This window comes from Leptosomus discolor, chromosome 6 (genome assembly GCF_034619465.1).
Source record: "Leptosomus discolor isolate bLepDis1 chromosome 6, bLepDis1.hap2, whole genome shotgun sequence".
In the NCBI taxonomy this organism is placed as follows: domain Eukaryota; kingdom Metazoa; phylum Chordata; class Aves; order Leptosomiformes; family Leptosomidae; genus Leptosomus; species Leptosomus discolor.
In genome coordinates, this window is record NC_141396.1 from 23,956,356 (window position 1) to 23,982,799 (window position 26,444).

Sequence of the window (26,444 nt, forward strand, 5' to 3'; positions counted from 1 at the left end):
GTAGCCAGGTATGGCCCAAGTCATCGCTGGTGCAAACCAGTAAGAATGAGTCGCTTGCTACAGGCTGGGTACTGTGCCAGCTTCTGCAAGCCTACAGCTGCACTTGCAGAGCAAGAAGCCTTGGACCACTGGTTCTGTGTCATTAGAAACGTAAGTTAAACACATTTGTTGCCCTCCCAGATATCAGCTGTAAGGCCTGGAGTAGGTTTTTCAGTTATTCTTACCCTTCTGCCAGCTTAGGGTCCATGATATCACACCAAATCATCACAAAGAAGAAAAATAAGTAGTACATTTATTGAATCTCCACTTACTACTACTTCTAGCCTTTATTTAGACACTTGTGCTCAGCTTCGAGAGCCAAGAATTTCTTCATTATCATTCAATGTGAATGACGCTATACATGAATCCAGTGCAGGAAGTCAGGCTCTTCTCTCTACCAGGAGCGAGAGAGGGGTTTCTAGTCTTTGTCCTTTTTTTTTGGCTGCACAGAATAACCCTTTCCAAGGGCACATGAAATAAAATACTATATTGCATACTATATACACTTACATACAACAGTAAATGCACCATTCATTCAGAAAAACATAATACCTAAGGCTCAATGGAGAAGCTTGGTGGAAGCAACTTCTCTCTGGATAGGAGAAAAGGAGCTCATGACAGTTGTGGATGTTTCTATAACCTGTGTTTGTACAGGTCCTGCCCTCCTGTTCTCCGGAACTGCAGCACTCTCCAGGGACCACCTGTGCCTGGGAGGGAGGGAAGGTGGCCCACACAAACTCCAGCAGCCCCTGGCTCAGCGACAGAAAACATGTACAACCATGGTGGAGGGTTTCCTCTGAGAATATTTACCTAGCAGCTGCAGGAAGAGGCAAAGCACCTTAGTGTACTTACTTGACTACGTGCAGAAGCAGTAAACTAAACAGCCCCTTTGGACACAGGAAACCATGTCTAAATCCAAGCCTTCCCCTTACATCTGAATGATACTTACTTATAACTGTATTTTGCTTTTTTCCTTGGATTGTTGGACTGCAAGGGGATTAAAACAGGTGCTAGCTATCAGCATGTGTGGTAGATGCCCTGGAGCTGTTGGAAAGAGAAAAATGTTGGCCTTTTTTTTTTTTTTTAAGCTGATCAAACATGGGGAATGAAGTCAGCTGTATCAGCCTTTTTTTACAATACCTGAGCTTTGCCTCCCCCAGCTGCTGTGCTGCACTAGCACATGCCTCCAAAGTGCTCTAAGGGGACATACTGCTCCTTGGTTATCTTTTGAAATGGCTGAAGTCCCTGCACAGAAATACTCACCCTGTATTTTCCCTAAGATAACAAATCAATTCTGCATGTCAATAGCTGCAGCTTTGCCTTATCTCCAACTGCCCACTGACCAAAGTCACTGGATGCTCTATCACCCCAACAGTGCTGCAGATAGGGAGAGGAAGTCTTATGTCTACTGCCTCTGTCTCCAAGAAAGCGCAGTCCCCAACAGCCACGCACAGTGGCACTGTAAGTAATGATCATGCCTGCTGCACCCTGCAGGGGGAGGAACAAGGTGTTCTTGTACCTTGCTGTTGCCACATAGACGACTGGATAAAAGCTGGGGTTCACTGGACTAGCTTCCCTTTTTATTAAGCTGCTGCTCTTTTCTCAGCAGTGGGGTCAAGAGCAGCTTGCCTCTTAAGTCTTCACTTCTGGACTCAGAGGAGTAACACGTTAACCCTCCAGCTAGTGCCCATTTCATATACTGAGGAGACTAATTTAAACCAAGTGTTAAAACTGTGCTCCCTCCCCTGCTCAGAGCAGAGCAGGCATTCCAAAGCCTTCCTGTAAGCAAAAGTCCAAGTGTAACACACTGTTAATACTCAAGAATGTGACTTGCACACGCAGCACCCCTGCCCCGGGGCGGGGGGAAGGCTCCACCTGCACCTTCTCTGCTCCTGCTCATTTGTCCCATTGTTTTGGCTTGACAAGAGATGGCATCATAGCATGCGTCAGAGCACCACACATCCCAATGGCACTGGGGGCAAGGGAGTCCCTCTCAGCTCCAGCTGGAGTTCTGCAGTTCCTCTCGGAGCCAGGTTGGAAGGGGCTGCCCAAGTCTGTTCATCAGCTTGGATAACTCCATGTTGTGCTCCCGGTAGAAGTCTCTTAGGAACAGCCGGGACTGTGTGAAAAATACAGACCGCATTAGTGTGAAACAAAATGTTACCCTCAGCACATGCTCCATAGGTCACCTAGGACGCAGATGCTAGGAAAATCCAGGTTGGTTTGCTGGGATATTTCTGCAACTCTTGCTGCCAACAGATCTAAGACAGTTACTCACCGAGGAATCCATATCAAGGTATTTTCTTCCTTTACTCTTTCCTAGGCATTTAGTCTTTCCTCCATCTAGCAGCTGGCACCAAAATCCTTTCGCTTCATCATATCTGAAAAGGATACTTGTCTTTAAAAGTTATGTCCACATGCCCAATAAGTAGCAGCAGTAATTAAGTAACCCACAGGTATTTCCCATTGCAGTGCTTTACAAATTGGGTTTGGGTTTTATTTATTTGTAGTATTGGTTGGTTGTTTTGGTTTGTTTTTTTTTTTTTTTTTTAGCACTTGAGTACTTTGACAAGAAATCCATTACAACCGTGACTGTTTCAGCTTTATGCAAATTTCAGAGGTAACATGGAGTTACAGCTTGTCTGTTAAGGTGGGAGAGGGTGCGGGGGTGGATAATAATGTTTTAGCATATATAGATTCTTTTAAATCTCCTTGTTATAGCTGAGCAGTATTAGAGACACGACCGTTTAAAGACTCAGTGTTTCTTTCCTTCCTAAAACACAGGTATAAGGCAATGCTGGGAACCATGTCTGGGTCTGGTCTGTCATGTCCCCTCAATTGGCCAAAGGTCAGCTTGAGGTTTGAGCAAGTACCTCTACCACACTCTGAGGCAAGCTGACCAATACCATTTATTTTCTGACCCTGGCTGACTGGGGTCCAGCCAGTACCACTACTGTAAACAGTCCACTTACCATCACCCCATAGCAGAGATGACATGAAAACACAGGTTTCAGCTGCACAGAACAATATTCAGGATCTACAGTGGACTTGCAGAGTTTCCACTAGCACTTATGCTATTCAGGTTAATTGAACTTGTGCTGTGGGCAGGTAACATCCTTCAGCTTAGTAGCACCGAGTTAGTGCCTCAGGTAGCTCTGGACACCTGTCAAGTCCATGTCTTCCGTAATAACAGGCTCTTTACCTGAAAACTGTGCAATGTGTTCCTAATCTCCCTCTGGTTGAAGATATGAGCAGCTTGTCACACATTGTTTTATCATACCTCCTCTACTTTCTGTCAGCTGTAGGTATAATGCAGCACATAAGGAGTCCTAATAATTCCAGCACCTTTTCTGAAACTGCAAAGACCAAATAGAAAAGATCCTAATTGCTGCCATGAGCAACTTCATGCTTCTCCATGACAGTGCCAAGGAACACTCCTTGCCTGTCATTTCTGGAAAGACGAAGCTATGATTCCAGTCTCAGCATAGTACCTCATACTATCTGAACCTAGTTTTAGGGTTAGGCGTACCTCTGAAACCTTGGCAGGTCTTGTAGTCAGCGATAAGAAGTATTCTGCCAGTCAAGTGTTTATTAGTATCACACCTGGCTAAGAAAGCGACCTCCCAAAAAAACCGATTTCCCTACCTGAGGGCCTGGGTGTAGTTGAAGAGTGGTGTAACTCCCAAGAACTTCTGGATGTTGTCCATTACAGAGGCAGGGTTGTGTCTCAGCTCCTGACCATCCACAACGAGAAGCTGAAAGGACAGCAGCCACCTTAGCCTCTGACAGCTCGTGCTGAATGACACCCATGAGCCTGCTGGAGCTCAGAACTGCCCCTGACCTTTGTGGGTGTGAGTAAAGGCTGCCAAAGCCCGTTCATTGTAGAGGAACATGGTGGGGCGACATGGCCTGTTTGTCACCAGATAAGAGACGTTACGATGAGGGCCACAAGTACCACAAAACAGGAGGTCATGACAGGCATTGCTTAACAAAGCCTTTGGCCAACCCCCGTGACTAAGCACTAAGGCCCAGCAGTAGCATGACTTACAGATTGTCTCTGGAAACCTCACGTACTCTTTTTAGATGTCAGCAGCCATTGTGCTAAGTAGGCTTCTGTAACCTAAAATTACTCTCCTGTTACATGTATAGTAGACAATAATGAACACCAGTTGTGCTAATAAATTACCTATTCCAAAGAACAGAACAGAAAACTAGTCCCGTGAACTGAAGGCTGGGGAAGGTAGGAGGCCCTGACCCACACTAAGTACCAAGATGGCATGCCTGGCTCTGTCACTCCCCACGACAGTAACCTCCAGGAATAGTACGGCAATGAGATACAAGCCCGAGAATGTTTTTCCATGTCTCTCTTAGTCCTCTTAGTCTTGGCAGGTCTGTCATGCACAGTTTAGGCTGATCCTTTGGCAGAGAGTAAGAGCCTAAATGGGCATTATAAGCCTCTGCTGGATCATAGACTGAGGATAACGCCAGCAGCAGAAAGGAACTTGAAAAAACATGTCCTGACTCACACTGTATTAGACAGTTTCTAAATTTCTTGGGAATTCAGAGACAGTAATGGTTTATATTGTCTATTGATTGACTTTTTGCAAATTTATACACAAAACACAGAATCCTGACATCTCTGCAGTGAAACTTCCCTTCAGCGGACAGCTAAAGGCTCCACCACACAGGAACTAACAAGTGGCAGAGTCCGAGCACCTCTCTCAAGCAATGAAACTGCAGCAAGTAGCTGAACACCTACTGGGCCTGAAGAAGGCCCCTGGGCTGCAGGCTGCCAAGATGAAAGGAAGGGAGTGCCAACACTGCAGTTCTTCCTGAACTTCTCAATATTGTGAAGCTCTCTGGGAGATCACAGTATCCTGCTGCACTCATTTACTTTTACAAATACAGCAAAGTACGAAATTGGAGTAGTCAAGCCTGATTTCTTATTGACTCATAACTGGAGTGGTGGCTCTTGTTCCAAAAGACAAGCCAGGAGGTCAAAGGAAGACCATGCAGGGCACGGGGTGGCAGCATGTGCCCTTGTTACAGTTCGTTCTGTTCTCCACTAAACCTACAAGGAGCGCCACAAGAGCCTCTACTCCCAAACCTCCTACCTGCCCCGAGGGGTAGTATGTTAGCCAGCGCTCTAGGTGAGTTGAATACCAGCCAGGGAGCAGGCATCGGCTTTGCAGGTTGCGCAGTTCCTGAGGGGCCTGGGATTTCGCAGAGATCACTTGGTAGAAGGTGTAATTAAGCGCCACAGGGTCGCTGTGAGCACGCTGGTGCTGAAAAACAAGCTGAACTTAGGAGCAGGAACACAAAAGTCCACCTTACACATCTCTGTGCAGACCCCACTGACTCGGCACAACCACCCACCAATGCCTCTGTAACTCTGCCCGCACCGCGCAGGCAGCCTACATAGTGTCCTCCAGCCCCGCTCTGGAAACGGATCCGTGGGCTTGCTGCCCTGGGCTTGCTGCCTCACCCCACTGGAAGATCTGTCTGGCCCTCAACCGCGGACCAGCGCAGGGAAGTTACCTGGTACCATGAATAGGCTCGGTCAGCAGGGTTGATCAGAACAGTAATGATTTTGGCTCGAGGCAGCAGGGCTGCACCACGTTTTGGTACCACCTCTGTGTCAAAGTAATTGGCACTCTTCTCAAACATGAAGTCTGTGCTGGCATTGGAAGGGATGGGAAAGAATTCCATGTACCTGCCGAACAGACGGGACTCTGGTGAGCAGCATGGCCCAACAAAGAAACAGCACACGACAAAGTGATGCCCTTGCTCCTCTTCAACAGACACAGTTCGTGGAACAACTGCACCTCCCCAGTACTGCAATGAATGGGCAAATGGGCGCAGAGCTGGCAGAGGCATGGCTCAGAAGGGGGTGGTGGAGCACGACATAGAAAGCTGGAGATGATAAAAGGGTAAGAAAGTATTTTGCTGAGAGTGTTTCCCCAAGTCCTTGGGCAGTGGAAGGAATAGGCTGAGGGTACAATACTAGTTACAAGCTCTAGCAGAAAAGAGGTTTTGTCCAAGAGTAAGGTCAGAATCAGCTGCCTGTCCTGCCACCGACCGCTTGTTTAAACCCACCTAAGTCACTTGTCTCTCTGTACCTCAGTCCGTAGCTGAGATGCCAGGTAAAGCACTCTGCTCTGCCTCACAGGAGCTTGTCAAATTAGTAATGAGGAAACTGCAAGACATTTGAGTAATGGTAGGGTAGAGGGTAGGGTAATGGGGGGACAGGGCACTGTAAAGCACTGGAAGACTGGTCTCTGCTGAAATGTAAGCTGTACAACAAACTCAAATTCTATGCTAAACGCAAAGATTCTCCTCTTGCATGTGATGCTACGCTCAAATCAAGTTGGATGACTTTTCCAGGGGATGCACATAAAGGCCTAGGCTTTCTAGGCCTATCTGTCAGCTAGTGCAACTGCTCTGTACTGCTTGACTCGTGTGAGCTTCGCTCAAGTACCAACGGATGATCAGAGAAGTCAGACAAAATCTCCCATAGCTCAGGGGCAAAGAAATCCCATGGCAGAATGCCCTACTGCCACACAGCCGTCCCTGAGAGCCATGCAGGAGGGGGTGCAGTGCCACAGGCGACCTGAAGTTAATGCTTTGAGCAAGAAACACCTTTGAAACTTCTCTGCCTGGAAACATAATGGCATAATAGTGCCACAGTGACACTAGAATTGCCCTGTCAGGTGGCAGCATTTTATGGTAATTGCATACTTTTACAGGTAAAGACCAAGGTACACATGTGGACACTGGAGCCAGTGCAAGGAATGCAGTGATGGCTCTAAGTCTGAAGAGCCCAGGACAACAGTAGGGAGGTTGTCCCCTCTGTACTATGTGTCCTAACTCTGAAACCATGAGGAACTTTTTAATGAGCACACTGTCGCCTGTTTTGCATGTCAAAGGAAAAGAAACGGCATGACAGCAGTACATTCAACAAAGTCTCAGTTTTTAAAGCTAAGTCATGCCTACAAGTCTCCTGGTGAACAGTCAGTAAAATCAGAAACTACCTGTCCTGCTCCTGGGACTAAGCAGTTGGGTTAGCAGGAAAATGGAGAACATGAGCTGAGCAACAGCAATGAAAACAGCTGTTCAGAAATAGAGATGCTACTCAGGCAGCTGAGGTGGACATACAGAGACTCAGCAGAAGACACATTATTAGAGAAGAACACGTGTCAGGGTTCTTACCAATCAATTCCTTTATGGTAGTTGGGTCCATTAAAAAACTGGATCTCCTCGAAGGTGGATGGACTTGGGAAGTTACTAGTGACAGCTGGATGCATGGTCAAGAAGAAGTGCACAGCTGTTGTGCCTGCAACAGGAACCAGTTAACAGGAACCTGGGTCACACATAATGCTTGCCTGAATGAAAGGCTTTACCTGCACTGCAAAAAAACAGTCCCCGGATGGGCACACTCCTGTCACGTGTGGCTAACGCACCCCTTAACTCATGCAGGTTACAACAGCAGTGACAGCAAGCACTTCGGGATTGAACGTGACTGAGCAGTTCATCCCATGTTTCAGCTCATACAGCTGATTTATGCCACCTCCTTAGCATGACAGCTGTCACCCATGCTGGCAACCCCCATGCCTCTTTTTCCCTAGCAGCACAGCCACACTGTCATGTGGCAGAACCCATACCTGCCCAACGGGAGGTGGCCTGGGCACTGCAGGACAGCATCACATGTTTGGGAAGGAGATGTGCTAGGGACAACCTAGCCTGCCGCTGCTGTAGGTGTTTTCCCTTTACCCAGCCAAACCTGATAATCCTGCTCAGCACACAGATAAATCAGCCGGGAGAGGGTTTTCTTACTGTGCCACTGCAGGCAGCTTGGGCCAAGATACAGGCAGGCTCATGCTGCACACACACCAATAGAACTTCAAAGTGACACAGGCAGGAGACAGCAGCATGGCTTTCTCCCAAGGCTGGGATCACTGTTTGCTGTGAATGGTTGGTGGCTGCTGTTTCACTGCACTCCAGAGAAAGCCAAGGTTTGAAGACCTGGCTTTGGCTGAAGAGAGCAAAATCTCTCAGCCAAACTGTACTGAGGAGTCCTTCTAGCCTAGAAGGGACTCCTCAGTACAGTACATACAGCAGTGTCACTGCCAACCGCAATGCCACAGCAGTTAAGAGGTCAGACAAAAGATGATCTCTACCTCCCACTGACAGTGACATGGAGCACACAGTGGGCACACAGATCTGTCGCAATAAAAGCACCGGGGGGCATTCATCGTAACCTTTGCTAAATGTGTGTGTTTAGTCCTGCTGACAGCTTATGTTTGTGACACACTAAGGTCTGAGCTTACGTGGAAAAGCCAAAACACAACTCTGCAGCCAGGGCTTTTCTCTGCAAATCAGGATTGAGGCAAGCAAAGTGCCAGGGTGCAAAGTACTGACAGACTCGCCAGATTTAGGTTAAAACAAATCTGAGATTCTCTGAAATGTCCTCTGCTGCCATTTGGCAGCTTGCACAAAGGGCAGCCATACAGATCTACAACACAGACCTTTCCAGCTCTCCTCTCTGGAGGAATGAGATGGAAGCTGCAATCTTATCTTTAGAAAAGTATTCACGTTACCAGTTTTCTGAGGTCCCACGATGAGGAACTTGGGGAGTCGATCGCATGTTTTCTCTTTGGACCAGATATCCTTGTGCCTCTTATCATCACAGGGATTCTGCAGCACAAGTGATGGGATTAAGCATTACCACAGGAGCTAACGGAAAGGGGAGGAAAAGCTGGAAGGCAAGCCCTCTTGGGAAAGCGCTATTAGCATATGAAGAACACTTCACAGCCACACTGCTGCTCTGCCAGACATCAAGAAGAGTTAAGTAAAAACACAGGGAATGTTTTCAAAAGCTCCAAAGTGACACATGAGCCAAAGTCCCTCTGAGAGTGTTAACCACAGGCCTTGCCCTATGTAGCCACGCTGGGCTGGGCCACCATGATAGTACAGCTCAGCATCTGTGAACTTCTGGCAGACAGACAACTCTATCACCTTCAGTTAATTTCATCTGCTCATCACCATGCAGAGAGCTGCTGCACTGGGATAAAATGGAATAAGCATGTTTTTATTTAATGAACATGAATTCTGCAGTGTGAAATTACTTTAAGATTAATCACATTAACATGCCTGCAAGCTCCTCCAGCACCAAACATGGTTCTTCCTCAAACACTTAACATTTCAGGGCAGCTTACTCTAATATAAGCCCTTTAATGACCCAAATGCCTGCAAGCCTGCCCCCCAGTCACTTATGACAGCCATCCCTGTCCCTAAGCTCACACTTTGACTGTGTCCTTCTCCCCATCCATTCCACCTTGCAATTTGCCACCTGTAGCCTCAAGCCACAAAGGTTAAACCTAAAAGCCTTGTGCGTTAGTCCTCTGTGCTCTGGATCAGCAGTCTTGCCACACTGAACGTGGGACATACCTCTTGGAAAACCCCTAGGAGCTGTTAAAGCTGCCTTCTCACCTGCCACAAGGGATTTTTCTCCTGGGGAAAGATTTCAAAGTACTTTTTCGCAAGTTGGACAGGGGGCAATGTTTGCAGGCGAAGGTTGGTCCAGCACTGCACAAACTTGACCAGGCTCTCAAAAGTGTACAGTCCCAGACGGTCATTCCCATAGTTGGACAGGTGAGTCATGAAGATGCTGATCTGAAAATAGGAAAGACGTGGGATACTGGTAAAACAGGTAACAGTACTGTTTTCTTCTAGCTCGATTCCACTATCAGCAAGAGGCTGTTCACATCTCAGACTGCCCTGGCTGTCTGGGTTGATGACTGTCTATCTGTGAGGATGTGGCACTGCCTTGATGAAAAAAACAAAAGAAATGTAGTGCTTGCAAGACAGGAGGAATTCAGGAAAGGAGGGATACAGACCTCTTGGTAACCCCTGGGAATGGTGGGGGGGTTGATAACTGAGCCCTGGATACGAGTCCAGAACAGTTTCAAAATCCCATTCAAGTGGTTCTGGGACATTTAGGGGAACAAGGTTTGTCAGAGACTCCCTCCTAGTCAAAACCTTGCAAAGGCTCTTTCACAGGAAAACAGGAGCTTCCCTTCCTTTCCCCAGGCACAACCAGGGCAATCTCTCCAGCTGCAGTGCCTGCTACAGCAGGGGAGCAGGTCAGGGAACAGCAGTAAAGGGACAGTTTTCACAGGAGTTATTTCTAGGCCCACAGCCTGTCAGCTTTCATTCACTTTGGAGCTGACACCTCAAATGTAAAGGAAAGACTGGCAATTCACACTTTAAAATACAAACAAGCGTACCTAAGGATCTGATCAGGGACTGCAAAGAGACATTGCACTAGGACCCTGTCCTAGGAACAGACACCAGCTGATAAGCTTTTAGCTTGCAAGAGCCTTCAGCACAGGCAGCCCCTGTAAAATGTCCTGCTGAGCCTGAGGATGTAAACTCTTGGGCAAAGTGGCACTGAACACCCATGGGAGCCCCCTCAGCACTGCAGTGCTCAGGAGCTGGTGTGCCATCTCTGCCTTGCCAAGCCATCTCTTCTCTCAAGCAGACACATTTCCCTCCTGTCTATTCTTCAGTATTTTAACTTTTGGAAAAGAGTGCAAAAGACTACTGTCAGCTTGACTCTGGTGTGTGGCTTTGACAAGTCCCAGGGAACTGGGCATCCCAGTGCCTGTAACACAACAGCACTCTCCCAGACACAAAGTTAGCAAAACAAAAGCAGAACACTAAGGCCAATGGAAGAATGACTATGTGGATGATTTAGCGCTCCCTGCCCAGTGTCTGCTAGTACAGGGAGAGGAAGAGACCTCAGTCACAGCAGGGGCACCCATTGCTGCACAGAGCACCGTTCAGGGCTGAACCCTGATGATGCCAGGTAAGGTCAGCAGGCAACAACAGGCTTCCCTGGCAGGGGGCAGGAATGGCCTTCCCACTCACAGTAGGGGAAGAGCAAAAGGGGGAAGCAGGAGACAGATGGTCTTGGGATGAAGACATTTGCTGGCACTCAGGAAGTCTGAATTCAGTTTTCTGCCCAGTGTCAGTGCGACAGAGGTACTGATAGTAGCTCTTTGTGCCTGAGCCATCCCCAAGACACTGTGAAATGAATTTAATCCTGTCCATAAGGTGCTCACACCCCAGGGTCTTTGAGCAGGCAACAGAAAACAGTGGTAGTACTCTGGGACACATGAAAAGTAAGCAGTTAAAGATTTATCACATTTGTCCACCTGTGAGTTTTTCACTTCTGGTTTCCCACTGAGCTCACAAAGAGGCACTGCCAGACAGGCTCTGGCACCTACACTTCAAAGAGTAATGTGTGCTTCATGCTGTTGTGTAAAAAGGATGTGCTAAATACAACACAGAGAAAAGGACAGAAAGATCCTCTGTGTAACTGCAGGTCAATGCCATGGAGCCCATAAGGTGGCAGAAGGATGTGTCTCATGTTGTATTTTCCCCACTTCTGGGAGACACCAGGAAGGTGGTGTGACAGCAAACGTGGCTCATCCTTTTGTCTTGTTAGTGAAACACTTAAGAGGAAAAATTTGCTGCACGAAGTGTGTGGCTCACTGGCCTAAACGAAGTACTACAGCAGGGAGGACGTAGGTCACTACCTGGGGCCCCTTCAAGATTTCCCGAACAAAACAAAGCCTGCACTGTGTCTCAAGACTGACTACATTTGGTAAAATGGCTCACGCAGGTAATGCTGTCACCTGAAGAGAGTCCCAAGCAACTGGATTTGGAAGACAAATCAAGCCCAACCACAGAGCCATTTCCCTGTACTTCTGAGCGTGCAGTCATGTCCTGTAACACACATGCACTGTTTAACAAGGCCTGGCAGCTTGCTCTGCCTTGTCACAGCTACTGCTGCCAAAACAGCTCTAAGCACTACTGACATAAGTTACACTCAAGTCCCATCTCTCTCTCCCTCCCTCCCATCCACACCCATTGACCCTGGAGACTGGCTTGCTAATAACACCTCCCTCCTCTCCCCCTCCCTTCCACTGTCAGCATGCCACGATTTCCCTTCCTTCACACGGAGGAAAGATAAGAGGAAAAGTCACAGAGAGCCTAGAATACAGAAAACAGGAGGGTATGAGCATGCTTGCCATATGTTACAAGCAGCTGTGGGCACAGCAGCAACCTGCCTGTGTAGTCTGAGCAAGAGTGTTTGTGAGAAGTGATCAGCCTGTCCGCTGAACATCAACAGCTAGTCTCCTTCCTGACATCAGACCTTGTTCACTAGTCAGAAGATCAAACATCTTCTGTTTGCACTGTGGAGTTAATCATACACATACAGGCTTGGAGACTCCTGCAGGTATATCCACTCAAAAGGAGCAGGAAGCACCAAAAAGGACTGAAAGAGCCTGGTTCAAGTCTGCTACGGATCACTGCTGGGGCTTCAGGGCTGGCCAGCTTTCTATCAGGTCTGTGAGACAGCTCTATCAGTGAGGGAAGAAATGCAAGGGTCTGAGTCACTGTGCAAACACAAGCAATGAAGAGGAGCTTACAGCGCAGTACTCCACTGCTGACAGAGAGAGAAATGCTCCACTGCCAAAACGAAGCAAAAGCGTAAACATCGGAAGCATCTGAAGGTGCCTGAAAGTTTTAGAAGTCACCACAGAGCGCCAACAGAGCTCATCCTGTACCAGAGCACAATCTTCCCAAACTGAGGGTGACAGCTACATTACAAAAAAAGCACACAGAAATTGTTTCAAGTGTATACACATTGAAAGAAAGGGGAGAACACCTCATAACAAAAGCCCAGAGAAAGCAATTATTCTGAACAACTCATCAGTGAACCAGGGGAGAAGCCAACAGGCAGCAGATGTGCGTGGAACAGAAAGAGCCAAGGCACATCTCACTTCTGATTCATGAAGATGCAGCAGCCTAGGTAACACCCACTACATTGGGCCACACTCAGCATGTCACCCTGGCTAGTTTCCATCTGCAGAGTGTTGCACTTGTCAACACTCAATACTGATGACGCTTCCTTGGCAGTGTGTAAAGCAAAGCAGCATTAACTAGCAAGTACATCCTTGGCCCTCTTTTTCACATCTCCTTAGCATCACACAGGAGATACCCGCACCGTGATGGCTGGTTATACTGAATCTCCTGTAAGATCCAGTCCTTACCCACATCAGGCACATAAGCTGAGACACCCACGCACTGAGTCCCCTTTCAGATGAGCTTACTGGGTTCAGGAGCACCGTCAGGAAGAGTTCACCACCACGAATGCTCTTGTCCAACTCCTTTGAGCCACCGGGATATTCATTATAGAAGATAGTGTGAGTAAAAAGACCACAGGTCTGTCGAGGCAGAACCTGGCAATATCGGAGAAAAGCAAAGTTAGGTAAGAGGTAGATGCAGCAGATTCTACACATCATGTCAAAGCAACGCTCTGTGGATCACTAGAAAGAGTAAGGGACATAAGCAACATAGGTTCAGAAGACTCTTGACTCCCAACCATTTACTCACAGTGCAAACAAAGTCAGTGGGATCTCAACTTATTCTTGTTGTGGTTGGTTTTGCTCTCCGTTCAATACTGACCTCTGAATTGTACTGAGAAACACAGAAAGTGGCTTTAGCCAAGTTTTTTCTCTTTGTTTTACTTAATGATTTTGGAAATGCTGGTGATATTAAGATTAATGTTCCTGATACAGGTCACTAGGAGACTGTCCCTTGGGCAGGAAAGTGGGCTCTGCTTGGCCAGCTGTGCTGTGCTTACCATGATTCCATTGTGGATGAATCCACGCCGGTACCGGGCAGGCCGTAGGTGTGGGTATTCCTCTGTGCTCGTTACTTGGATACTCCAAACGGATTTCCATGCCTCATAGAGTTGCGTGTGGACAGGATAAACCCCAGAATGATGGGGGGCTACAGCATAGCCCAAGTCTGTGGGAATCCCATGCTCCTGGAAGCAGAATATGCAGCTTGATTATTCAATATTTAACTAATACCTTTAATAAGGATCATATTTAGCAATAGACTACAAATTGGAGCAAGGTGACAGAGTAACATGAAAACTCTCTGGATTGGGAAACCTGAAATACTACTTATACTTCTTGTCTTATGCATCTATAGAAATGTAAGGGTGATTCCATATCAACAAGAACGTCCAGCACTGGTAACAGCTGCTGTAAGAATGGTCTTGTAGCCTGTAAGTGTGACAAATCAGATTAATTCACAAGCCTCAGGTCAGGTTCCTTGGTTACTACAAACTAATCAATGCTGTTAAGTGACACATCTGACTCCCACAATGCTGAGGTCTGAGTCACTAGAGGAGGAAAACAAAATTTCCTAAACTGATATAGAAGGAAAGCAAGATGATGTCTGGGCTCTGTCTTGTTTCTAGCAATCCAAAGAAAAGCAGACATGAAGCAAGACACTGTTGAGGGTAAAGATATGGGGCCTGGAGCTACAGTAAAATGGCAGGAAACATCTGAATTTCATGGTTTTTAATTCCACTATATGGTTCTGGTAACAATATGAATGATGACAGCTCTGCCCTGGTGGTGTACAATAAAACCAGAGCCCCTAAATGAAGCGGCAACCTCCTCCTTCTACTGCTAGCCCATTTCACGTTAAACATGTGTAATTGTGTTCTGTGTTTTGTCTCTTTGCAAAACACTGCACTGTTGTTCAACCAGGAAAAGGAGAAGCCTAAATTGTTTCTATAATGCTGCAACTATGCTCTGAACTCAAGATCATTCCTAATCTGTGTGTGTCATGGGAACACAAGACAGCAGCCTGCTATTCCAAAGGGGATTACCATCAAAAGAACCAAACTAGAGGTGAAGAGGACATTTCTTTTCAGAGAAATATGTACACTATATTCATCTTTGAGCTGTAAGCATCAAACAGACATTGTTCCAACAATGTAGGATGTTCAAGGCTCCCCCCCTTCTGCCGAAACCCAGGGAATTTCCCCTGAACTTTCTAGGTAAGTAACTTCCTTCAGTGTTGCCTGGGGAGGCCAGAAGCAGGGCTATTAGCACACAGAGCATTTTATACTGCCGGTACAAGTGACTTCCTTACAAAACCACGGTGAACAAGGATGGAAAAGGAATTGCTTTCTCACTGCCAGAGTTTGTAAATTAATTGGATTTGGATGGTAATACTCCAAGTTCACACCTCAGCAAACAAGAGCCTTGAGATTTGCACCCTGGAACCTAGAGGAGCTGCCTGGGGCCATGCAGGTGCCAGGAAACACTTCCCATTGCACAGGCAGGCACGTGAATGGTGTTTCTGGCCTGAAGGCAGCAGGAGCCATGCACCAATTTAAACTTTCAGAACTGCCCTTCTTAAACGCAGCTGAGTTACTAGACTCATATTTGGGTTCAGCAGAGTCTGAACAGCTATTCCAGGAGAAGAATGTTTAAGGATTAGTACTGTAATGTAAATAAACTGCAATGCCCCTTACCACAGCAAACTGTTTGTTGAGCTTCATCTGCTCAGCCAGAACAGTGACATTGTGGAAAAGATGAGGCTGCATGTGACTCCACATGTGAGGGAACCACCAGAACTCCTTCCTGTGTTTGAGCAGCATGTCATCCCCTTCATCTTCCTCATCTGTACCTACAGAAAGCAGAAAAGGAAGTGCAAAAACGGCAAAAGAGGGGCTCAATATTTCAAAGCAGCCGAGTCATTCCAACAGAGAATCATGCTCTCTCTAATGTGTTACACTCCCGCACACCTACGGATGTGGCGGCTGCACACAGGCACTGGGACAAAGGGGTGGCAGGGACTTACCTGTGTGGTAGAATTTCCCTGAGAAGCCCAGGTTGAAGGTGAAATTTGGGACTAAAGTTCTCAGCTTATTCTGGGTGCTCAGTAAAGCCTGTTTGAATAAAATGAAAAAGAAATGTTCACAATCAGCAGTCCCATAATGTTTCTCTGTGCTCTACTGGTGCCCAGCTCAGTTTGAAGAGGTATCACAGGGAGTGGGGCTAAGGCATTGTTGCCTGTAGAATGAAGCAGAGTAGCCAAGTGCTCCACATACAGTGGAAGTAGTCCTGCTGTACTAAATGATGCCACTTTAAAACCATAGTGAGACGATGCTCTCCACTTCAATGTGAAGGACCCAGAGTGTCTGTACTAAGGCAAAGGGACAATAAATCTCACTTCCAAGCAACAGATCCCTTACTCTTTCCAGGTTCAACCTCAACACTCCCTCTCCTGTGTTGGCTGGGACTTTGCTATTGAACCTCTGCCCTTTCTCTGAGCCTATGTGTTAATGAAAAGGAGGATGGGGCAGCACATGGTGCACAGTCGAAGGAAGAGAAGTCAGTAATATCGTGAACAGTCACTAAGTGATCCAAAGGGAAGGAGCTTTTATTTAGAGAGGAAAGGTGTATTTGCAGAACTACACATGCAAGGAGTCCTGCCATGGCAGGGAGGTATCCCTGGCTTTGTGTCCTTTGGAAGTGCCAAAATCCTTTTATAGCAGGAAATTTTCCTGCTTTCTGGAGAGAGAACTTGGGGGAGCTGACATTCACAGTCATCACATCTCCTACAGGTTCTCTCTTGCTCACTTGTGTCTGCTTTAAATGTCCAAAGTAATTGCTATAGCCAAAGGGAAGGAGCCTTGTGCTACAAACCCCAGGGTCCAGCAGCATACAGAGTAAGACAGCCGACAGCCTTGACAGAAAACAAAAACCCCAGAGTCTCAGTATGTCATAGACAAGTAAGACACAAACCAATTCGAGCCAAATTTCTTCTGCTGGAAAACAATAAAGAGAAGCCCTGAGATGCACGCTCTGCTGCTACCTGCATGCTTCGGGGAAAGTGTCACTAGTGCAGCTCCCAATGGGAAAAGTTCTCAATTAAACAAGGACCTGGCAGGAGGGCTGTTGACAGGTGACAGCGATGGTCCTTGCCCAGGTAGTTAGTCAGATTTCAATAGCTTTTCTAAGAAAACAATGGATCAGTGGCTCCACCAAGGTGAAGGTGATGACCTCTCAACGGCAGACTTGGGCTCTATGCAAATACACGAGCAACCTGGCACATAATACTGGAGAAAGCACACAGACTTTTCAAACCGCGCTGGGCAGATCTTTCTGCATGAGCTGCCCTTCCCCAGGCCCAGGGAGAACAAAAGAGCACTACAATACTGCCTTCACATGGCTCACGCTCTATAGGCATTGTTAAGGCACACTGATCCTTAGGTGGTGAAAGTGCATTCACAAACGCAGGCTCATTCCATGGAGGGACCAGCTTGACACCTACCACTTTAGGATACCCTGACAAATGACTTCTGTCACTAACATATCAAAACACTGATCATCACATTATTTCAATAATGACGACTTCTGTAATTTAATTCCATCACCCATCCACTGCAAACATATCTTGAACCAAAGAAGTTGGGCAGTTTTATTCCCAAGGCAGGCAGCCCATGACCTGGCATCACACATGGCAAGGTGGGAAGACCAGACAGATTATTTCTGCCATGCTGCAGACACTCTCAGGGCTCCCTCTGAGGGAACCAAGCTTTCAGACTTTTCCCTAAAGATACACTTAATTGCCTGTTCCTCCTCCTCACATCCACACAACAGTGACATCAAATGAAGACTGGGACAAATTTCAAAAATCTCAGCTCCTCCATGGCCACATGCCTACCACATCCTTACCCCAGTCCCCACCTAGCAGTAGTATTCTGAGAAATGTATGGCACATGACATCTCCAGAACCTATCACAAATGTAGACAGTGCTTTCAAAAGGTGATATGCTAGCAGCACTGATGGCTGAAGCTTCCTTTGCTGCACAATATCCAGAATAGGCAATGAGAGGTCAAGTTCCCCTCACGTAACCCTGTAACACACAACGACTCATCCCACACATCAGGGAGCACAGACTAAGAGCTGTGCATCTCTACAGAGAAACATACACAGCTGGATGACAATACTCCATCAAATTTGGGACCAGCACCTTGAACACAACGCTCAGCATCTTAGACAGGAAAGCGCCACTTTCTTTCCTTGTCTTCAGAGCTGTCCCAAGCCTCACCACTTCTCTCTGCTGCCCTGAAAGGCACGTCCAGTTCCTCAAGCCCGGGTAGGAAGGTGGAGGGAGGAAAGACAGCGGTTAAGAGGCTTAGCATTCCTCTGCACAGAGGGAGATTTAAAGCCTGTCTGGGGTTACCATGACGACACATCTGTCTGATGATAAATCCCCAAAAGCCCTGCTCCCGCAGGCAGCAATCCTTTGTGTCCGGGAAGGGACCAGGGAAGAACTGTGGGGGCCCCAGAAATTCTTGAGACTATGGAGCCCCATAGAATCCTGCTTTCCTGGTGGGTTTCTTGCTAATTGTGTGCCATCCCTCTGCTGATGCTGGGTCCTTTCCACAGCCATATCCATAAGGTGGCATGGCACAGGTTTGACCTGCACAGGATGAAAGACACTAAGGTGCCGAGTAAAATATATTACTACTAATATCTTACAGGTGACTCAAGTGGCATTTCATTTACATCCATAATGTGCTCTGAGATTCTTAAATGAAAGACAATCAAGAATTGTGGAGCAGGCTATCCATTAAGATATAAAATAGCCAGCCAGATGCAAACATATGTCCACGTGCATATTTAAGAAATCTAGTTGCTCATGTGGTACGGGACAGAAGACTTAGCATTTTAGCTACCACCCATCTCTAAAAGCAAAGTTCCTACCCCTAGAGAACTGCACCTCTAATCCCTCCAACTGTTTCTGTTTTATATTTTCTATCTTCCATTCCAAAAATCCTTCCAAGACGCAGCCAAGCCCACTAGCTAGCCAGAAAGGCCCCTTCCCCAGCTAAGCTCCCTGCCAGAGCTCAGCAAGGCTCATCCCAGGAAGGAACAGATGAGGCCTCCAAGAGATTCCCAGCACTAGCCACCAGAACTCATAAGCCACATCAAGGCCAGGCCTGCTTCACACTTGTCACAGTCTATCAGAGAATACCCTCTGCAACTCACAACTTGTATTTTTGGAAGCCTCCAGTACTGACTTGGGGCAGCCATGCTGCAGGCCCAAATGACAGACATCTACATTCCAATGCACCTTTCTGGACACAATGCAAAAAAGTTCTAAGCTTCAGTCCCATGTTCGATGCCCATCACTTTAATAAAGGCTTTTTTTATAATCTCAAATGATGATAAATATCTACCTCTAAGAAAATGTTAGGTGAAAAAATTTTCAAATTGTGTCTTTTGTTGCAACACATGAAAAAACTCTATATAATCTCACTGATGGATCTGCAAAGATTTACTCAACAGTCACTACAAGCTCTTGATGCCTTTCAGTGAAAGACAAAAACTCTCTCAATGGGGATAAAATTCTAGGACCAAGGAAGAGATCAGGGGAAGCCACAGCACTCTGACTGCACCCTCTTTTAAGCTGCTTCTTTATGACCTAATCCTCTTCTAGATGGCATGATGCCTTTGGCATCACAGTAACACAAGGCTAAACCTTCAGGCAACTCTGCTTTTTCTAGCTATGCAATTTTTAACTTCCAGAACTGCTTGCAGAGATTTTAATATTACCTAAATTACCTAAATATTACCTCCCCTATTTCAGGTCCCTCTAAAAAGAGGCAAAAGAAAAGGGGGAAATAAGGCTGAGAGTCAGATGCTGGGAAGAGAGGATACTGCGAGGCTAGAAAAACAGTACATGGACAAATGAAGAGAAACATGATAAAAAATGGACAAAGAAAGCAGAGCGCCTCTTCTCAAACGTTCGTGCAAAGCATACTAGGAACGTGTTGCAGAAACACCTTCTTCATAGAGGGTGCCCCTGTGGACACTGGGCAGCACATTCTCAAAAGGGTTTTCTGCTGTTCTCTCACTGCCCAGCAGTGGCACCACCATAGCTCAAAACAGCGCTGCCAAAAGAGAAAGCATCCATGGTACTGGTATTTCCACGTCCCCTACAATGTTAGAATCAGGGAGTCAGAAACTGCTGAGTATCTTCATTTCAGGTAAGTCCATACTCTACAATTTAGAAAGGCTGACAGCCACCCTCATTAGATTCTGTCTCTTCGACCCTCCGCATTCGTAACCCAAAATGAAACTACCGTCCTTGATTTTCACTTAGCTTGCTCTCAGACTTGGTAGCAATGATTGCTCACTATTTATGCCCTTGTAGGGATTACCAGCAAAAGAGGCAAAAACTCATCTACTTAATCTTCTTTCCTCATAGCTAAAGACAACCAGGAACGATCCTAAAAGCCAGATCCTTTTGCATTAGAAACAGCTCATCTTTGTTGGCCATTCCACAGAGGTTTGGTAAATTCTGAGGATTACGATTTTAGAAGAGACTGAATGTGGAATAATTAAGAAGAGAAGGGATTCTCTGAGATTTTGTTTTGTTAATTATGTGTAGCTTAACTCTGGTAAACTTTACACAGGAAAAACGTCTTCCTTGTGCAATTTCCAACTGTTTCACTTCAATTGAGGACTGCAAGCTCCTGCTGCAGCCCTTCAGCAGAAACAAGAGCTCAAGGGTTATCATCTTTGAAGTAAAAGCAAGCATGATTCCTTTTTTCTTGTTAAAGAAGAAAGCTATTCAGCTCTCCTTTAAGCATCACAAATAAAAACATTTCTCCTCTCACACAGAACATCTACCATGGGCATGCATTTGATCAAATTAGATTCAGCACTTTCTTTTAATAGCCATTTTGGATGGGAAGCTCTCTGAACGTGGACCTGCATACGGCAAACAGGCTCACTGGGACAGCAGAGTCAATTTTATACCTTCACACAACATCCAATCTTCAAAGCGCTACCCTGACCACTGTAATCTAAGCTTTAAGATAAGGAGCTGTGTGTTGAGATAACAGCCCTGAAACAGAGCTTTCATATAAAAGGCCAAAGAAAATGCCAACTGTTCTGTCACTATTATATCCCCTTCTCTCCCCACAGCAAGAGGCTGTCAACAAATCCATGTAGTTATTTCTCGCTTTTAAAAAATAAAAATTCATTAACCTCTCATGGCTCTGCAATCAGAGAGCTTCTTTTAAATGGATAAATCTGGGTTTTATCTGCTTTGCCTGAGATTCTCTGCTTACTGATCACAGATTATTCCTCTATTTCACCCTGTTAAAACCCAAGCAAAGCATCTTTTGGAATTATCTTGTCTGGGTTTGTTTTTAACATCACTAGAGCAGCCTTTGTTACCAAGAGCTTTGTCCACGTATCTCCTGTTTTCTCACATGGGTCTGTAAACTGCACAAACACTACACAGGTGAGGATCTCTGCCGGTTTGGACTAGACAGTGCAGGGCCTGCTGAGGACCAGGATAAGATTGTGATCCTTAAAAAAAAAAAAAAATCTCTCAGAGCATTTCAGCACCTCAAGGCACAGGGACACTGCAGTGAAACAAAGACAATTTTAGCGCTTTTCTTCAATAAGTATTACATACAACTGTTCCACTTTTCTATACCTGTTTGATTAGAGAGTTATGGTCAAACATGGCTCTAAAGAATTATTACAGAATAAAGCAAGTAAATAACGACACGCCATTAGAGGTGCTTCAGACACGCAGCTTCAAATGAATTAAAAAGATAAGCTAGCTCTAAACAGAATGCAAGGGTTTCTTCTTCCCCAAGCTAAACTTGGGATCAGAAGCAGAACTTAAAATCTCAAAGACCTGAAAAAATGGAGATGAACTGAGATATGTCTTGCATGGATGCATAAAACATGTAGAAAAGGTGGTAAGACACCTAGTGAGGTGGAAGAGTGCTCTTGGGAAATGATGAGGTTCAGTTCAGGTAACAGGATGCGCACGTACAATGGTATTTTATTTTATACCTTTGCCCCAAATGTTCTGTGTCCTTGGATGAAAGGTTGAAGTGTGCTTCACTTTGAAGCTGTTTTGGAAACATGCTAAGGCAGCTGCTGTCACAGGCTTACTGTCATCACGGCTGGTACCCAGTGAACTCCATCCAGGACCCACCTAACAGCAAGTGCTAAATGGGAATCCAGAGTGACAGGCCTGGGGCCACAGACCTCTGGGACAACCTCAGCACACCTGGAGAAACAGGCAATGCAACTGCCTCAACAGCTACAAACCAGAACTGACGAGGGAGATACAAAGGCAAGCCCCTGGCTCCATGAGGCAGCATATGTACACATATCACAGACTTAGGAGAACACTTTATCACATACTTTTAAGGACACAGAGAATTAGAAGGGGCACTTAGTTTCTTACCTTCTTCCTACTTGTTTTCTCCTTTGCCTGTCTTGCTTCCCTCTCCTCCACAAAATCTCTTTCTCTGTGCCTTTCCCATATCCTTTCCTAACAGGTCACTGTATTACTCAAGGAACTGCCAAGGAAAGCAAACCACAAAGACGGCATCTCTCCCAATTGTGAGGCCACAGAGACCATTCTCATGAAGGCTTGGTCTGAGCACATTTCCCTGGTGAATTTTTGGATATTCCCTGTCCAGGATGGGGCTGCTGCTGGAGGATATGAGGGGGATGTAACTAAGGGTGAGAGATAACCTTTCTCTTCCCAATTTGGCTATGTTGTGAAAAGCTAGATGGCTAAAACATAGACTATAGCAGTTTACACAGCACGGACTGGCCTACAGTTTTGCAATATAATATATACAGTTTATACATATCATAATAAATAATAATATAATAAATACAGTTTTTCTATTCTATTCTAACACAACTTGCCTTTTCCCTTTGAAAGGCAGTTTCCAGCTACAAATAGGTTGACAGAGGAAATCTGCATATGCTTGTTTGGACACAGGACACACCACCATAGACATCCTCCTCTTAAAATTCAGAGAGGCCAGTTACAGGTCTGAGAATGCAAAATGCTCCATTTAAACCTGCAAAACTGTTGACAGCATCACATATGGTGCCTCAGCATTTTTGCAGGTTAATTCTCTGTTTAAGATGAGAACAATTGCACCAATCAATTCTTTCACTCAAATGAAACATAACCTTGACTTTCCTGGCATACCACACACACACTAGAAATTTGTCTGGGGCCTGCAGTTAATCTGGGGATTTTACCTCTACATCAGACACTTTCATGCGAGTGCCCTCTTTTCCCACAAATATATCATCAATGTCCACGAGGATATAGCGATCAAGTGTGAGACAGAGGCGCTTGCCAGTCAAGTAGGCAATGGCATCCACGAAAATGAGTTTGTGCAGCCAAAAATTGAGGTTATTGCCGAAGAGAACCCGCTGGATCCCATCATGCAGACCCAGATCCTGCACCACCGTGGCATGCAATGCTTTGTGGGTGGCCAGGTGAGGAATGGACTCCGAGGACTTTGTGCTAGCCAACAGCACTGGCTCATAGGTGCTGTGGTTTGACTGGAACACAGTCCAGTCATCACCAGGCAGGGGACCCTGCTCCACCTCATTAGCACGGGTGACATAAAGCAGGGGAGCACTAGGGTTGATGTGATAGTCCCGCAGCCCCAAGTTGGAATGTAGGAAAAGGGGGAAACCCTTGAGCTGTGCACTGAGAAGGCTGTTCTCATTGGCTTTGAAAAAGCCTATAATCCCCACTCCATACTCAACACAGTATTTGTCCAGCAGCTCTCGGTTCCAAGCATCTAGGTTCACATATTTAAGGATGTTCTCATAGATAATAAGAGCGTAGCGTCCTCTATCTTTGTCTGTCAGGGTGGGCATATCCCCTTTGCCAGGGGCGATCTCTGTCCTGTATTTAAACCGGCTAGATTCCAGGATGGCCACTATTTCCTGCCCCAGCTGGGAATAAATGCTTTCCACGAAGACTAGCACCACAGGATCTGTGCGTGAGGTGTCCACAGATTTCGTGAGCCTCCAGCTGGCTTGTGGTGGGATCAAGATGCGGTGCTGGTTGCTGCAGTCACTGAAGGGCATGGGTGGTGGCTCCTTGATTTTGGGACTGTTGGTGACGTAGTAAGCTAGGATGCACATGGAGATCAGGCTGAAGGCAATGAGCAGCAGGATCAACCTGTGGAGCTCCAGCTGTCGCACGTGCCGCACTACTTTCCACAACTGAATCATGGTGAGGCGGGCTGCCCACCCCCCTCTCACACTCTGCACCCACGTTGCTCTTGAAATCTCCAGTGCTGCCGTGGCAGCACCCAGCAGCAGCTCGCAAAAAAGAAAGAGTAGCTGTGGAGCGAGTAGCTGTGGAGCGAGACAAAGCTAAAGCAAACAGCTACAAGGCTAGACTCCCAGGGATCTGCCATTTATCTCAAGTAACCATGGCCCTCAATTCCCATCGCTCTTTCGTGTGCTTTCTCCTGTTCCTCTCCTCTCACTCAGGAAAGTCTTTTGGAGGAGTGAGGTTTCCCGAATCTCGTCTCCAACAGCAAATCAGTCTGTCATCTTGTGCACAAGCAGTTTCAGCTCAGCCTTCCCAGGTACCCTGTTTCTCATTTAGCTGTTCTGCATTCACATGATGGCACCTTCTCTTTGCATCCTGCAATTTAAAAAGAAAAAGTCAATTCTCAGTATGGATTCATGGTATTTAACAGGTTTGAGATGAAATGGCAGGATCAGCAGGTGCTAGGTGGGCAGCATCACTTGCCTGTCAGCAGGCAGACCTGTTCCCTGGGAAGTGACACACACCATTTGTGCAGTAGCTTGGCAGAACAACCGTTTGGAAGAAAGGTCCTGACAGTGCACAGGGACTCAGTGTTCGCCTTGGGTGAGATTCTCACACACAACAGCAAACAGAGCCACTTTGCCCTGCTCCTCTTTATGCCACTGAACCCTTTTTATTCTAGCCTATATTTCAAAATTAACAAGAGGAGGAGAGAGCCCTCACATTCTCTGTCTTGTCCTGTGTGTTGGGTTTGTGTGTGGTGGGGTTTTAGTAGCAGGGGAGGGGGCTAGAGAGGTGGCTCCTGTAAGAAGCTTCTAGAAGCATCCCTGACTCCAATTTGGATCTGCCTCTGGCCAAGGCTGAGCCAATCAGCGCCTCTGTGATAATATATTTAAGAGGGGAAAAACCTGCTGGGCAAGTCTTTGGCAGCAGAAGAGAGGAGGGAGATGAGAGAGAAACTACTATGCAGACACCAAGGCCAGTGAAGAAGGAGGGAGGGAGGTGTGCCAGGGCAGATATTCCCCTGCAGCCCGTGGCGAGATGGCAGGCTGATCACCTGCAGCCCATGGAGAAGAACAGTGGAGCAGATGCCCATCTGCAGCCTATGGAGGACCCCATGCTGGAGCAGGTGGCTGTGCCTGATGAAGGCCATGGCTCTGAGGGAAGCCTGTGATGGAGCAGTCTGTCACTGGGAGAACTGCAGCCCATGGGAGGGGCCCACGCTGGAGCAGTTTGTGAAGAGCTGCAGCCCCATAGGAATGACTCACATTAGAGAAGTTCATGGAGGACTGTCTCCCATGGCAGGGACACCATGTTGGAGGGGGGAACACTGCAAGGAGTCCTCTCCCTGAGGAGCAAGGAGCGGCAGAAACAATATGGGACAAACTGACCACAACCTCCATTCCCTGACCCCCTGCGCCACGACAGGGTAGGAGGCAGAGAAATCATGAGTAACATCAGCAGCCCAGGAAGAAGGAAGGGGTGGGGGGAAGATGTTTGTAAGACATGGTTGTTTTTCTCATTATCCTACTCTGATTTGATTGTTAAATTGGTGGTGGTGTTTAAATTAAGTAGATGTTGTTTCCCCGAGTCACAGAATCACAAGGAATCACAGAATGGTAGGAGTTGGAAAGGACCTCTGGAGATCATCTAGTCCAACCCCCCTGCCAGAGCAGGATCACCTAAAGCAGGTTGCACAGGATTGTGTCCAGGTGGGTTTTGAATAATCTCCAGAGAAGGAGACTGCAGCCTCCCTGGGCAGCCTGTTCCAGTGCTCTGTCACCCTCAATGCAACAAAGTTCAGGTGGAACCTCTTGTGTTCCAGTTTGTGCCCATTGCCTCGTCGCTGGGCACCACTGAAAAGACTCTGGCCCCATCCTCCTGACACCTGCCCTTGAGACATTTATAAGCATTGGTAAGATCTTATCTCAGTTTTCTCTTCTCCAGGCTAAACAGGCCCAGGTCTCTCAGCCTTTCCTCATAAAAGAGATGCTCCCATCCCCTCATCATCTTCATAGCCCTCTGCTGGACTCTCTGCAGTAGTTACCCATCTCTCTTGAACTGGGGAGCCCAGAACTAGATACAGCACCCCAGATGTGGCCTCACCAGGGCAGAGTAGAGGGGGAGAATAACCTCCCTCGACCTGCTGGCCACACTGTTCTTAATGCACCCCAGGATGCCATTGCCCTTCTTGACCACAAGGGCACATCACTGGCTCAAGGTTAACTTGCTGTCCACCAGGACTCCCAGGTCCTTCTCCAAAGAACTGCTCTCCAGCAGGTCAACCCTCAACCTGTACTGGTGCATGGGGTTATTCCTCCCTAGGTGCAGGACCCTACACTTGCCCTTGCTGAACTTCATTAGGTTCCTCCTCCAC

The 26,444-nt window shown here is 46.8% G+C and overlaps 1 protein-coding gene across 1 annotated transcript; it reads right to left on the reverse strand.

Moving 5' to 3' along the window:
- Positions 1 to 278: 278 nt before the first annotated feature.
- NDST2 (N-deacetylase and N-sulfotransferase 2) lies at positions 279 to 24,021 on the reverse strand. The gene is made up of 13 exons (XM_009947321.2): positions 23,029 to 24,021; positions 15,778 to 15,865; positions 15,449 to 15,603; positions 13,754 to 13,939; positions 13,221 to 13,349; positions 9,529 to 9,711; positions 8,637 to 8,733; positions 7,249 to 7,372; positions 5,578 to 5,752; positions 5,154 to 5,324; positions 3,685 to 3,794; positions 2,318 to 2,420; positions 279 to 2,158 (listed from the first exon to the last, which is right to left on the reverse strand). Exons 1-13 carry the CDS (start codon positions 24,019 to 24,021, stop codon positions 2,033 to 2,035), a joined length of 2,640 nt encoding a protein of 879 aa, XP_009945623.1. The 3' UTR covers positions 279 to 2,032.
- Positions 24,022 to 26,444: the final 2,423 nt, after the last annotated feature.

Excerpts from the sequence above, each read along its gene's own strand:
- NDST2 (XM_009947321.2), bottom strand. The coding sequence starts at position 24,021 with ATGATTCAGTTGTGGAAAGTAGTGCGGCACGTGCGACAGCTGGAGCTC. Across the intron at positions 15,866-23,028 it reads TGAAAGTGTCTGATGTAGAG|GCTTTACTGAGCACCCAGAA; the intron begins GTAAAATCCCCA and ends TTATTCAAACAG. Across the intron at positions 8,734-9,528 it reads AGAAAAATCCCTTGTGGCAG|AATCCCTGTGATGATAAGAG; the intron begins GTGAGAAGGCAG and ends CTTGTGCTGCAG.